General features: G+C 45.1%; 1 protein-coding gene across 1 annotated transcript in view; it reads left to right on the top strand.

Moving 5' to 3' along the window:
- SNX30 (sorting nexin family member 30) overlaps positions 1-12,771 on the top strand; it is a 112,716-nt gene extending 99,945 nt beyond the window's left edge. The window contains exons 8-9 of the mRNA XM_004423338.2: positions 2,922-3,074; positions 6,366-12,771. Coding sequence (XP_004423395.1) covers positions 2,922-3,074; positions 6,366-6,425 — 213 coding nt within the window. The 3' untranslated portion in view covers positions 6,426-12,771. The remainder of the gene's footprint in view (positions 1-2,921; positions 3,075-6,365) is intronic.
- Positions 12,772-13,142: the final 371 nt, after the last annotated feature.

Here is a 13,142-nt window from a genome sequence, read left to right as displayed (position 1 = left end):
CATATTATCCAGAAAAGGAATGAAATTTGAAAGAACATATTTTATATTCAGAAAACAAAAAAGAAACTTCTTTTTTAAGACATGGAATAAAGCTCCATAAAATATGCTTGACTTGAAGGACTGTACAAATGATAAATTATCTTTTGTGAACAGTGATTTACGATATTGATACTGATCAGAACTAACATATTTGTTGAGCACTTAATGTATGCCAGGCACCAAGTGTTTTATGCACATCATCTCTTTTAACCTCATAACAACCTTATAAGATGGATAGTATTATCCAGAAAAAGAAGCTGAGGCATAGAGATGCCCAGAGTCACCCATCTAGTAGGTGGTAGATGTGGTATTCAAACTCTGGAAGTCTGGCTCTAGAACTGTCTGTATCGTTAGAGGAAGCCAAGGCTTTTCTATTTTCCAAAAGGGGGCATGAATTAAATGAACCTCAGAAAACCTGGCCTTCAGGAAGAGTCCCAGGCTTCTCATCTTCTACCCTTCCCCTCTCTACGTGCTCCCTGCCTCCCGCCCATCTTGCCAGCTGGGGAAAGTTCTCTCTCTATGCCTTTGTGGGCACTATGGCCTCTGAGCTACTCCTGAATGGGTCTAGATTTTGTCTCATCTCTGTCACTTGCATGTACTGTCACTGTAGAGTGCCCTCTCCCTCATCATCGCATTTCCCACTTCTATCGTCTTTGAAGAATTGCCTCAGTGGTATTTCTTCAAGGAAACCTGATCCCTCATCCAAGCTGGACTCGCTCTCCAGCTCCTCCTCATAGCATGCTTATCACGGGGCTCAGAGAGAAGTGAGAGCACTCATAATATCTCACCTTACTGTCCCCAGACCTGTTCATTTTCTTCCCAACTAGACTGTAGGTGACTTGAGACAAGATTTGCCTACTGAGACCTAAGCACGTTTGTATTCCTCAGTGCCCAGCATGGAGTGTGTTGTGAAAATGATAAGCTAAAAATATTCCCCAAAGTGAGGGTCAGGCAGTCATAAAGTCTAAAGATGTAGTTTTAACTTAATTTCTATGGGTCAACCAGAGTTGCCATCCCCTGAACAGACCCAGGAATCTTTCCTTTGAGTCAGAGAGCCTACCCTCCCTCTTCTCGCTGTGCCCTGATGAGAGTCTCGTTTCAGAGCTTTACGTTTCCTCCTTGCTGCAGTAGTTCTGTTAAGCAAACAGGAAGTTGCTCCTAGGCACTTTCACCCACATGCTAAAATGAGCAGTGGCCAGGAGAGCCATAAGGGAACTGGACTGTGTCTGCAGGGAGGTGAGGCCAGCCCAGAGACACTGGCTCACTGGCTGCCTATTGAGGCTGGTTCACTGGACATTTCTGGGGGAATGGCTGAGGGGAAGCAAAGCCAGGGCACTCTTGTTTTATTTCACTTTCCCCTGAGGTGGCCAACAGTAATGGGTGAATCAGCAGGGAAAGGCAAGAGTGACAGTGACCTCAGTCATGGCATCTGAAGAAAAAGTAAAGCCTTTTTTTTTTCCCTTCCAGAAGCTTAAGTGCTTTGAAGAAGGCTTCTTTTCCCTGCTTAAAAGAAAAATTCCTTTCTTTTAAGTTGCCCAGCATGCCTTGCTATAGCTTTCTCTCCAACTCATCCTTGTCTCACGCAAGCTTAGTTCCCATGCCAGGCATGTTCCAATCCCCTCACCTGGGCTGCTTCCCTTTCCTTGCTCCTCTGTGCTGCAGCCATCTCCAGATGATCTGGGTGGCAGATGGCCAAGTGCCCTTGGCACTTTTGGAAGCCCTGAAGGTGTCCAGCTCCCTCAGGCTTGGGCTCGTCATTATTGGTGTTTCTGGGTTGGCTTCTTGCCCATAAGGCCTGGGTATAAACCTTCCTTGGTTGGTAGAGATTGACCTGGATGGTGACCCACAGCTTGGAGACATTTGGGATCACAGGCCCCAGCACACAAAATGTACAAGGCCTCATTCGTTGCTGGGAAGCATTTGGCAGGTGGGTGTTGGACCCAGCTTTGGGCATGTTGACCCCCTGGATACCATCAAGGCCCAGGGGAGCTCTTGAGTTAGGAGAGAAGCTAGCTTTGTTCTTTGGGAACCAGGGTAATCATTTCCCATTACCTTCTCATAATATTGGATATTCTCTCTCTGGCTGTGTGGGATGGATGAAACTCACCAAAGCAAAGTGAAAGTTGGAGAATTCAGGTGACATAGTTCCATTTTGAGAAATTCTTGTGAACTTCTTCAAGAAAAACTTCAAGTAGCCTGCTATATTTTTCTTCTTATATTTCAGATTCTTTTGACACGCATAAATAATTTTCTTCCCATTTCTCCAGAATTACCTAACTTCAACTCTTCGTTTTTGATTATCTGCAGTCTAGGGGTACATGGACAAGTCTCCAGTTTATTGGTAATGTGGGATTCAGAGGAGGAAGCTGGCAGTAGTCTTATTATTGCAATTAATTCTCTGACTCATGAGGGTAGGCATTATCAAACATCACAAGTAATGGAATAGTTCACATGATATGGGAAAACCGTCTTTTCTGATTTCATTATGGAACACAGGAGACTAGCAGGGCAATACCAGCTACCGCTGTGTATTTGCAAAATCTACATACATTTTTATCTATGGGTGGGTAAAAAAAAGGAACCCAAGACATATGACTGAATTGCAATGTTTCTTCTTCCTGTTTGTAAACAAGGGGCTATTCCCCCGCTCTGTGGTGCTTGGATGGGTTTGAAGATCTGGGTCAGCTTAGCCTTGTTCAGAATTCCTTCTTAAACCTGAAAACCCAAGGCTCTGCCTTCAAATAAATGCCTCCAGAACAGGGAGTATGTTTATGACATTTTAATGTATAATTTGTTCTTCCACAAATGTGTGAGCAGAGGAGCTCAAGGCGTGAGATACCAGTTGCACGTACACAGCACCCATTTATTCATGTGCGTTCCAGGTGCCAGCAGACGTTGAGAAGTGTCAGGATCGGATGGAATGTTTCAATGCTGATCTGAAAGCCGACATGGAGAGGTGGCAGAACAACAAGAGGCAGGACTTCCGGCAGCTGCTCATGGGAATGGCTGACAAGAACATCCAATATTATGAGAAGGTGATGAGCATGGTGATGAGCATGTTGACGAGACTACAGCCCTCTCATTAAGGAAGCATTGCTAATAGCCAGAGTCTTTCGTAAGGACCTGCCGGAAATCCAGAGGCAGGGACAATCCTGCCAGTCCCATCTCCTTCCCTAATTTTATGTGTTTAGCTTTAGCAACCCCTGCATGTCCTTCTCCTCTGTGCTAGATGCAGTGCTGAGTTTGGAAGCAGAGGCCCCCCGGGTGCCCACAGGGGGTTCACTTGCACACACTGCTGATGGAAGCCGCAGCTTTATCTGTCATGCCCTCTGGTCCTGCTGGCTGCCTGCTTCCCCTAGTCAGTTAGGCCCAGCGCAGGGATGCCCCAGGTAAGGGAGGTTTGGGGTTGCTTTAAGCTGTCTTGTAGTTCTACATGCAGGGGTTCTTCACTTTCCTAGTGCCATGGACCCTTTGGTCATCTGGTGAAGCCTGTAAACCCCTTATCAAAATAACTGTTTGTTTTCTTTAAATAGACTTTTAAAGACTGTTTTTAAATACCTAAAATAAGGGTATGTAGGATTACAAAGGAAAACTGTTAATAGTTTTTTTCGTGAATCCCTTTGATCTGTGCACTTCAGGTTACGCAGCACACACGCACACAGGCATGCACACACGCAGGCACATGCATGCACGGCTCTCATCAAGCTGCAGCCCAGTCTCCTCAATCAAGGCTTGCTCCTAGCATATCCAAATCTAGATCATTTCTGCTAAGGAATCCTAGTATTTATTAAAAGCTGAGTTATAGATGAAGAATGGCTTGCTCACAATTCAACAGATAATCTGCAGAGTTGACATCAATCTGGACAGGCACTAACTTGGCTTCTCCCGCCACAATTCTAGAAACACGTCCACCTCCCAAACTAGAAGAATCCATCTTTTTCTAAGGCTTTGATGGGTCTGGCTGCTCTTCAGAGGCAGAGTGTCTGCATCTTTCCTGGGAGGAGAGTTAAGGAAACCAGTCATGGAATAGCTCTTGCTTGCCAGGTCTTAGGAAGGGCTAGTTTAGAGGGGAAGAGAAAGGTGGCAGACTGCTTTTCTCAACACTGGTTTTATGAAGGCCCTGCTGTGTGCCTGGGCTGGCTATGTATACGTCATCTCATTTAACCCTCACCATAATAACCCTGTTACTTGGGCTGTATGATTCTCAAAGCTGAAGAAAGAGACTCAGCAAGATTTTAAAACTCTGCCCAAGGTTATACAGCTTTGAGTGACTGAACAAGGATGAGATTCAGCTCTCCAGGTCCACAAATCTGAAAATTCCCACTCCCACATACTGTCAGTGTAGGGGACAGGGGCCATGTGTCCTCAGGAACAGTCCTGACTGCCCAAAGGTGAGAAGATCATTCCATGTGAAGTCAAGGCCTTGTTCCTCTGCTGACCACACCCTTAGGCAGGGTACCTCTGTTTCTTCATCTGTATAACGGCAGTGATCCCTCTCCACTGAATGATTGTGAAGCTACAATGAAGTAATGCATACCCGAGTGCCTAGAACATACCTTGCACATGGTAGATACTCAGTAAATGGTACTTCCTTCCCTGATCCCCTCACCTGCCCTCCACTGTTCAACGGCCTTCCCACTATACCAAAGCCAACTCAATCGGATGTGTCTATCAGTCCTTGGTGATAATGCCAGCATTCCCAAGGCCCTGGGCCCAGGACTGAAACCCAGGTCTTTTGTCTATGTTTGGTAGTCTTCCCACTATACCACACACAGGGTCACTGTCTTGGAGCCTCATCTTGGCTCCTACATATATTTAAAAAATGCTTTTTGTGTACTTACTGTGCGCGAGGGACTGGGTATACACATTGGTAAACAAAACAGCAGAACTTCTGCCTTAAGGAGCCCTGGTCCAGTGGAGGACACATGTTAATCCAAGAATCCCAGCTCTGCACAATGAGATACGTGCTTTACAGGAAAAGAACAGGGAAATGTGGGAGAAAATACTAGGGGCATAATTTAGATTAGGGATGGGAGGGGGCCAGTGGAGTGGGCAGGAAAGGCTGATCTGAGGAAGTAATGTTTCATCTGAGTCTCAGAGACAAGGACTTGAGGAGCAAGTATTCCCGGCAAAGGGAGCAACGTATGCAAGGGCCCTGAGGTGGGAAAAAGCTTGAGCATTTGAGGACTGAGAGGAAAGCTAGTGTGGGCTTGGTTCCCCATTGCTGACATAGAAGGACCCTCCCAGATTTGAGATAATGGCCTAGGGAGAGAACAGGACCCAGAATGCCGCAGACCCCACACTGGGTCTCTTCCTGAAAGCCAGCTCCTTGAGGCTCCCCAGGCTTCTTTATGTAGGGCAGGGTCCGAGTCTAGCTTCTTCTCCAACCTCAGAGTCACCAGGGAAGGAAGCAGGAAGCGATTTCACCACTCCCCTCTCTGGCTTGAGCTAAGATGCCTCTCTCCTCCCACCTCCTCAGAACTCCTCCCCAAATGACTCAGTGCAAAGTCCTGCCTCACCCCTGGGCTGCTTCGAAGAAAGGCCTTCTGTGGTTCTTCTGTCCTTCCCTTTACAAAAGGGGATTGGTATAGTGGAAAGAACATCTGTTTTCGAATCATGAGCTCTACCACTTAGTAGCTGTGTATCTTGGGCAAGCTATTTAACCTCTCTGGGTCTCATTTTCCCCATCTATGAAGTGTGTGTGTGTAATAAATAATAATAATTCTACTTCATAGAATTATTGTGAGGACTAGCGATAGTGAATGTAAAATATGTAACAGTGTTTGGACATAATTAAACTCAATAAATATAGAGTTCTCTCAGGTACCTATTTTCCCTTTTGGGAGATCCAGGTGTGGTGAAGAAGAGTGAGTTTTCCACCAGCTCTGAGTCAAGTGGCTGGCCCATTCCAATATGATTTACATCCTTATGCAAGCACCACCCACACCCGGAGCAGTGTTTCCATCCTGGCTGGGAACCTAGGGCCTCATCAAGGGTTTGCAGCCTTGTCTTTTTTCTACTTTTTGAAGGGAAAGAATTTCTTTTAGTGAGTACAGTTCCACTCACTGGATATGAGCTTGATGGACAATGCATTTAGGCCTTGCAGAGACGCTGCTGTCTTTTGTAGAGATGGGGGTGATGTATTCAAAACAAACAGCTGTTACCTCTCCTGTTTCTAATAGTTGTGGATAATACATGTAGGCGTCATTAGACAAAGGTGAGCCAGCAGGACTGACAATGAAAGGGTAGGTCAGAGCAGAATTAAGAAGCTGACCCTGGAATCTGAAACTCGATGCTGATCCTCTGTGCGTGTGTTGTTGTTGCAGTGCCTCATGGCGTGGGAGTCGATCATTCCACTACTGCAGGAGAAACAAGAGGCCAAGTAAGCTCCCTCGTGGGACAGACTCTTCTGCCTACGCGGGGCATGGCGCACACACCAGAATGTCCCTGCGGTGCCAGAGAGGCGACACTGGGAAAACAACCACGGAAACATCTCCCCTTTGTGTATTTCTTTCCCTTACACCCCTCCCTGTCTGACAGTTGGTTTCAATTAGTATTTATTCCTTGGTGGAGTCTGTAAGGCTATGATCCTCTCCCACAGAGGAGGCATACCTCCGTGCTGTGAAGGAACCTCCTAAAGTAACACTACGGACATTTGAAACTGAGGGACAAGACAGCTGACGTTTTGACATCTCATTACGGTTTCCTGTTTGGGGACAGCAGAGTTGCCTGTTGTAGACGAGAACCCATGTCCTGCTTTTCAAGGACGTGAGGAAGGCACACATAGAAGGCAGCTGTCGCTTTCCTTGGATACGTGGCAGCTCTGGAATTGACCTCCGTGGGCATTGACTTGTCTCAGCCTAGAAGGAGGTGTTGGCACCTCCGTGGAAAGTCCCTCATGCACAGTGGCCTGCAGCTGTGAGTGTAGCCTGCTGCCTGCTTGTGATGAATGACACCTGTTTTATGGTTTCCAGTTGGTGCAGGACCATTTAAATCAGCGTCTATATGCATCCATGCTAGAGTGAGCAAGCCAGCGTTCTTGTCCTTATGCGATGCCCCGGGAAGCTGGGGGAGCAGTGCTCCCCGAACTTGTTTCTGACGCTAGAATGCAGTAGATTTGAAACTGTTTTTGTGTAAAATGAAAAAAGGTGCATTTTTCTCAGTGAGTTTTTCAATGTTTTTCTTTCGCTTGTTCAGTGTCATCCGAGTAGAGATTAGGCCTGTTCGGAAATATCTATTGTCTTGAAGTCAGGGTAGCTCCCCAGTTGTTGAGGTCCGTGGGCACACACCAAGCTCCACCTGCCACATCTGCTTTGTGCAATTTGCCTTTACCTCACCAAAAAGTCCTAGTTTCATGTTTCCTACTGTGTCCACTGAATGTTTGGGCAACCTTTTGGTGAGAAGCTGGTATGTTGTTAGGACACAGTTGAGATTTTGTAAACTCAATGTGAATGTTCTACATGAAGTGCTTTAACCTTCAATAATTCCTGGTCGGGAAGCAAAGTCAGAATCTGGACGGGCCTTGAAGAGGACAAGCGCACCAGCGAACTCTCCGCTTCTAGTTGAGTTCAAGTCTCCTCAATTTGCAGCCCAGCCCCTGGGTTCTGCTGGCCGCATCTAAAGTCTTCATTTCAAACTATTACCAGGTTTCCTTTTCACATCAACACAAAACTAACAGACACAAGGATCTATCTTCTAACTCATTTTTTTTTCCCCTTCCTGAAATGAAGCTACATAGGTCATGTTTGCATTCCTTCATCTGTGGCTCATTCCTGTAAAATTATAAATCTGAGCCTCAAAGAAACGGTAGTATTTTTTTTAATGAAACAGCTGTGCTGAGACGCTGCTGCATATGTAAGTTAACCTGCAAATACCGATCAACGTGCAGCATGTTGAAGTCACTTCATTCCCTTTCTAACCGCAGGGTTGACCTTGCCTCAGCCACAGCTGTGATGCTGTTGGGGCAGCCGTTGGACGGCACAGAACAGTTTGGTTCTGTTTCATCGTGTTTGAAAAAGTCACAGTTTAAATTATAATTTTTATAGCAATTGGTACTTGCCTGCACTGTCAGACCTCATTCGTGCCATTCTAAAATCCTTTGATGTGAATTTTCAGTTTGGTACAATTAGAAATGTTCATTGAAGCAGAAGGGTAAGAACAGTCCACCTACCCTGAGTGGTGACTCAGTGTTTCATTCTACCTCTAAACCATGATGTTGGTGTGGGTACGGATGTCCAGGTCCAACCTGATGGCCTGCTGATAGAATCGGGGTGTGTATCGGCAACCTTCTATTGATATTTGGCAGAAGACACTAAACTGACCAGGCAGCGAATGCTCACCTTTGGGAATGTGTAAAGCCTTGCCTTCTGGAATGTGTGCTTTAAAAATGTTGTCCAGTGTAACAAATACTTGGAAAGAACTGTGGAAAGAGTTACGGGAAGACTAGAATCTAGTCTGCTGCTAGTTGCCAAAGCCCAGGGACATTCCTGTCTAAGGGTTAGTTGGGAAAGAAGGCAGCCCTTCAAACAAGTCATTTGGTTCCTCGCTGGGACATATGGGGAAGGGAGTGGGTACACAGTCATACCCTTACAGTATTGGAGGCAGAAGACTGGCTCTGAAGGGATTCAGGCATCTTGGGATTTTGTCTTTCTCTATTTGTTTGGTCCCCAAGTGATGTTCCTGTGCTTTAAGACAGGAGAGAGGGCTAGAACAAGGCCAACTGTCCTCCAGCATGCCGTTAATAGCAGAGCTGGGAAAACCAGTGTATGTTAGACTTCCTTGGAGAAATGGCCTTTCCAGAGAAGGGACCCTTGTCCCTTACTTCAGGCTAGCATGTGGTGAGGTGACAATAGGCAGTAAAGGAGGCTCTCCAGTCCTTCCTACCCCCATGGCTCCCTCGGGCCCCTGAGGGTCAGCAGCCCCAAGCATTCGCCTCTTCATGTCCCTCAGCACAGAGGTGATTCCCTATGAGAAGTGTAACGCGGAGACTTCTGTGCCAAAAACTGCCTTGTAGAGGCTTCGTCAGCCCATCCTTCTTGGCTCCACAAAGTCCTGGTGCTGAGACCACCGACTCCTCTCGTGTTTATTTTCCAGGAGATTTTTGCTTGAGGACGCACCTTACCTCAGGCAGACAGACATGGGCAGGTTTTGGGGCTTGAGCACATGGCAGTGGAATGGAAAGTCATCCCTGTCAACTGCCTTTGGGCCTGGATAGTGACAGGTTTCCTTCACCCAGGTTAAAAATCCAGGCTAAGGCAGAAGAGAGAATTCCCAGAAACTGAGCGAGTTTAGAGATGTAAATGAGTTGAAGAGAGCAGCTGTGATCTGTGGCAGGTATGGACACTGCTCGTCCTTATCATGTGCTGGATCTACAGGAAGATTCTAGGCTACTCTGCTCAAAGCAGGGAACCGCTGCTCCTAATCGATGAGGGAACGTCTTACACAGCCAGGTTTAGGGTTGGGTTTTGTCCTTTAATAAGACTTAATAACGATTCCTAGTGAACTCTGCTAAGTGCGATTATGGAGGTGATTGGCTCGTATTTCACTGTGCTGCTCATGGAACAAACCAGCACAACTCTAGGGATCGTGGTGAATGTATCATAAGTTGGTCTTCATGCCAAAATTTCAGCTGCACCCAGGGCGCATTCTATGTGTTGTTGAATTGAATGTGCTTTCTCAGTTGCCATCTACATGAGGAAATTAAGAGCACACTTGCTGCACATTTCTTGTGAGTTTGCCTTTTGTGATGGAACAAGGGAAGTTCTGCTTTAGAGGAGGGCATGATGGCCGTGTGGCAGTCTGCAAGTGGTGTTTCTCTCTTGGGATGGTGTCAGACCAAGAAACACCCAGAATTTGTGTGACTTGTTCCTGCCCTTGATAGCATTGAAATCTCAGGCACCAGGCTCTGTTTTGACGCCATTCATTGGCTTGCAGTATAGTCCTTCTCTGTACTATCCTGAGAGAAGGGAGAGCAAGGTCTAGAGCGGCCTCCTAGGTCCGTGTTAGCCTCATCTGTTTGGGTCTTGGGATGGGTTAGCACTGGGCTCTACCCTGGCTGCCCTAAAGGGTGTTTCTGCTCTGAAGATGGGCTGCCTGTGGTCATGGCAGGGCGCACCAATCCTGGACCCTGCCTTGCCAGACGCCTACTCTCAAGGCCTGTGGAAACTGGGTAATCTGATTATAGGGCTGAGGTAACACTGCTTTGGCCACCCCCATTTACAAAATTATGTTGGGAATTTGGGTTTGCCTTCTCACTTTCAAAAGTCCTCAAGATGGCAACAGATTGGACATCCCCTCTCACTTCTTAGTCTCTCTTCAGATGGCAGGTGGCATTTATCAGTAAATTAGAGGAAAATGTCATGCCCTGGGCCAGACTTACGGATTGAGCTGGGCGTGTTGGAGTTGTTCTCCTCTTCCTTGTCGTTTAAGTCAGTGAATAAACCAGAAACCCAGTTTTTCATCAACCCACCCAATAGGTGGTTGGCTTTTTGTTTGAAGGATATCGAGTCTCCCCGTAGTTGCACAGATCAGAGCATGCGCAGGGCTATCTGCATTATAAAGGTTGGGGGGCAGGGGACTTTGTTATAGGGAGTTTGACTGTTCTTAATCATATGTGTTTGAAATGCTTTCTGGGTATGGCTGTCTAACTCCATCTATGTGGCAGAAAATGTATTATCCTGATAATTTTTACTACTACAGATAGCCTGTAAATAAGTGCTTTGAAAAAATAACTGTAACAAACCAATAAGATATTTGTCTCATATATAAACATTCTGTGTATTTAGCACTTGAAAATCAACAAATCCAGACTTTCAAAAATGCCACAGACTGTTAAAGAGGCCTAACTCAACTTTTTGAGAATCTGTCAACACCTATTAATATGCCTTATTCTTCAACTAGTGTTTTTCAGATTCTGGACAGAAAGCGTTTTTAGTAATGTAGCCAGTTGTTCAGCTTCAAGACCAGAGGTCTAACATAGCCAGTCCTTAGTCCTCTCAAAGAAAACAAAGAAGAAAGTGAGGTTCGTAATAAGGGCTGCCTTTTGGGAGGAGAAAGCTAAGTATTGCTATTGCCAAATGATATTTTTGATAATGTAAGGAAACACAGGGACCACAAAACCTTTTTTTATTTTAAAGTGTTTTAGTGCCTTTTGGCACACTTTTGATAGTAGAGGATATATGGTATGAGCACTGACAAATCACATAGCTACAAAGAACTCTAGAGATTATGACAATATTAAAGGTTTACTCTGATTCTGCAGAACAGCTTTTGAAAAAATACTGTGGGGGCCTCAGAGCAGCGTATTTCACATAGAAATTCTCCACAGGTTGAAATACCAAAAACATAAAACATACTGTGTTGACTCACATAATTTAGTCCACATTAACAGAGCTTGTCCTATTAAAGCCAGTGATTGGGTATGGCACGTGCGCCTCTCCCGGTAGCGCCACCCTCACCAGGTGATTCCAGGCTCCCTGTAAGCCAGGTCAGAGCAGGGAGCACCTGTTGACACCCCATATGACGGGCTGGTTCACAGTCAAGACCAACCCTCCAGTCACAAATGATACTGGAAGGAAGGAAGGGGGATTGCTTTGTCCTCGGTGTGGAAATGGGGAGAGGAAAGTAGATTGTAAACAAAAATGTGCATCAGTATGATAAAACGATGCCTGGGTCAGCTGGGCTTTCATCGAATTACAAACCGGCAGCTCTTAGCAGTCAGCATTGTTCGCCTGGACACCCCTGAGGTTTTGGTCCAGTCCAGTAGACACCCTGTCCCTTGTACTTCTGTGTGCCTCTTCCCTTGATGTCTGTGAGTCGGGAATGCATTGAGAGATGATGTACATCTGATAGATTCCCATGAACTAAACTGCCAGCAAACTTTCTAACTTGTATTTTAACTGTTGAAAAAGAGAGAAAGACTTTTGCCTAGGTCATGTCCAAATGATGGACTGTATTTCTTCTTTTTAGAAATCATCCTTTACATTTAAAATTTTAAAAGAAAAAACCCTGCTGAGGTATTGATCAAGTCCTCTGTGTAAATACGTTCTCTTCTCTCCATGCTGCCATTACGCCAAATCAAAAGCTGTGAAAAAAAAAATGCGCTCGAGAATGTGTGTAGAGGATAAAGTGATTTATTTACAGATTCAAGTCATTGTTTCATGAAGCCGCCAAACTTTAAAAAGAATGTCACCTATGTTTTCCTTGTTGTGGAACCCAGAGATTGTAAAAAGCAAAAAAAGTTTTTGTTGCGTTTTTGATGCTGGCACAAGGTTTTTGTCCACTTTTTTCCTTATATCTGTGTATAAAAAATTCTGTCTATTGTTTACTATGGGGTTAGTATTACATTTTGAGGTAAACAAAAGAATTTGTATTGCTTGATAAACTATTAGCTTGTGAATTTAAAAAGGTTTCTTTACCTCAATTAACTTAAAGTAATGGACCAATAAACCTATAAAAGATGCTCTCTTTACCTTGACTCGTTCTCATTTGTACCGATTTATAGGACAGGAAAACATACGTGCCTCCTATTTTGTTTTCTTATTTTTCCTAAAGAGGTATCAGTTTGCCTGCGAGAATCAGGATAATACAGAGCAACAGGAAAAAAAAATGTAATTGAACTATTTTTATTCTTCTTCACTTCTTTATAGGCTTATCCTCAATTTACCTTCCTCTGTGTCTTACAAGTTGGCACCAATCCGGGGAGATGAAGAAACTACCTAGTGTTTATACGTAACCATATATGTGACCGTGATTGGCGGGCAGGCTGGCGGCCAGCCCAGGTAATTACATGAAGGATTTCTTCCCACTCCATCCCGGAGCAAAGCACAACATCATATTCTGAGTCAGGGCCAGTCATTTCCTGATTTTTTTTTCCGACTGCTATGATGTTTTAAAAAAAATCTGTGAAGAAAGAAGAAAGGTCTGTGGTTCATTAGAGTGTTAGTGTTGCACATTAGAGACCGGAATGCTCGGTTAGGTTTACCTAATGATGGCAATGGACTTAAACTGGTACTGAACTTGGCTTACTGATAGTAGACATCATTAATAGAAGACTGCAGTCCTACAAAATGAGGCAGCAAGGTGGGATAAGAGAGAAAGGTTTG

Source organism: Ceratotherium simum, chromosome 29, assembly GCF_057802395.1.
Source record: "Ceratotherium simum simum isolate JZ-2026a chromosome 29, ASM5780239v1, whole genome shotgun sequence".
Lineage (NCBI taxonomy): Eukaryota > Metazoa > Chordata > Mammalia > Perissodactyla > Rhinocerotidae > Ceratotherium > Ceratotherium simum.
Note: the sequence above shows the minus strand (reverse complement) of the source record. Positions and strands in the feature narration are given on the sequence as shown.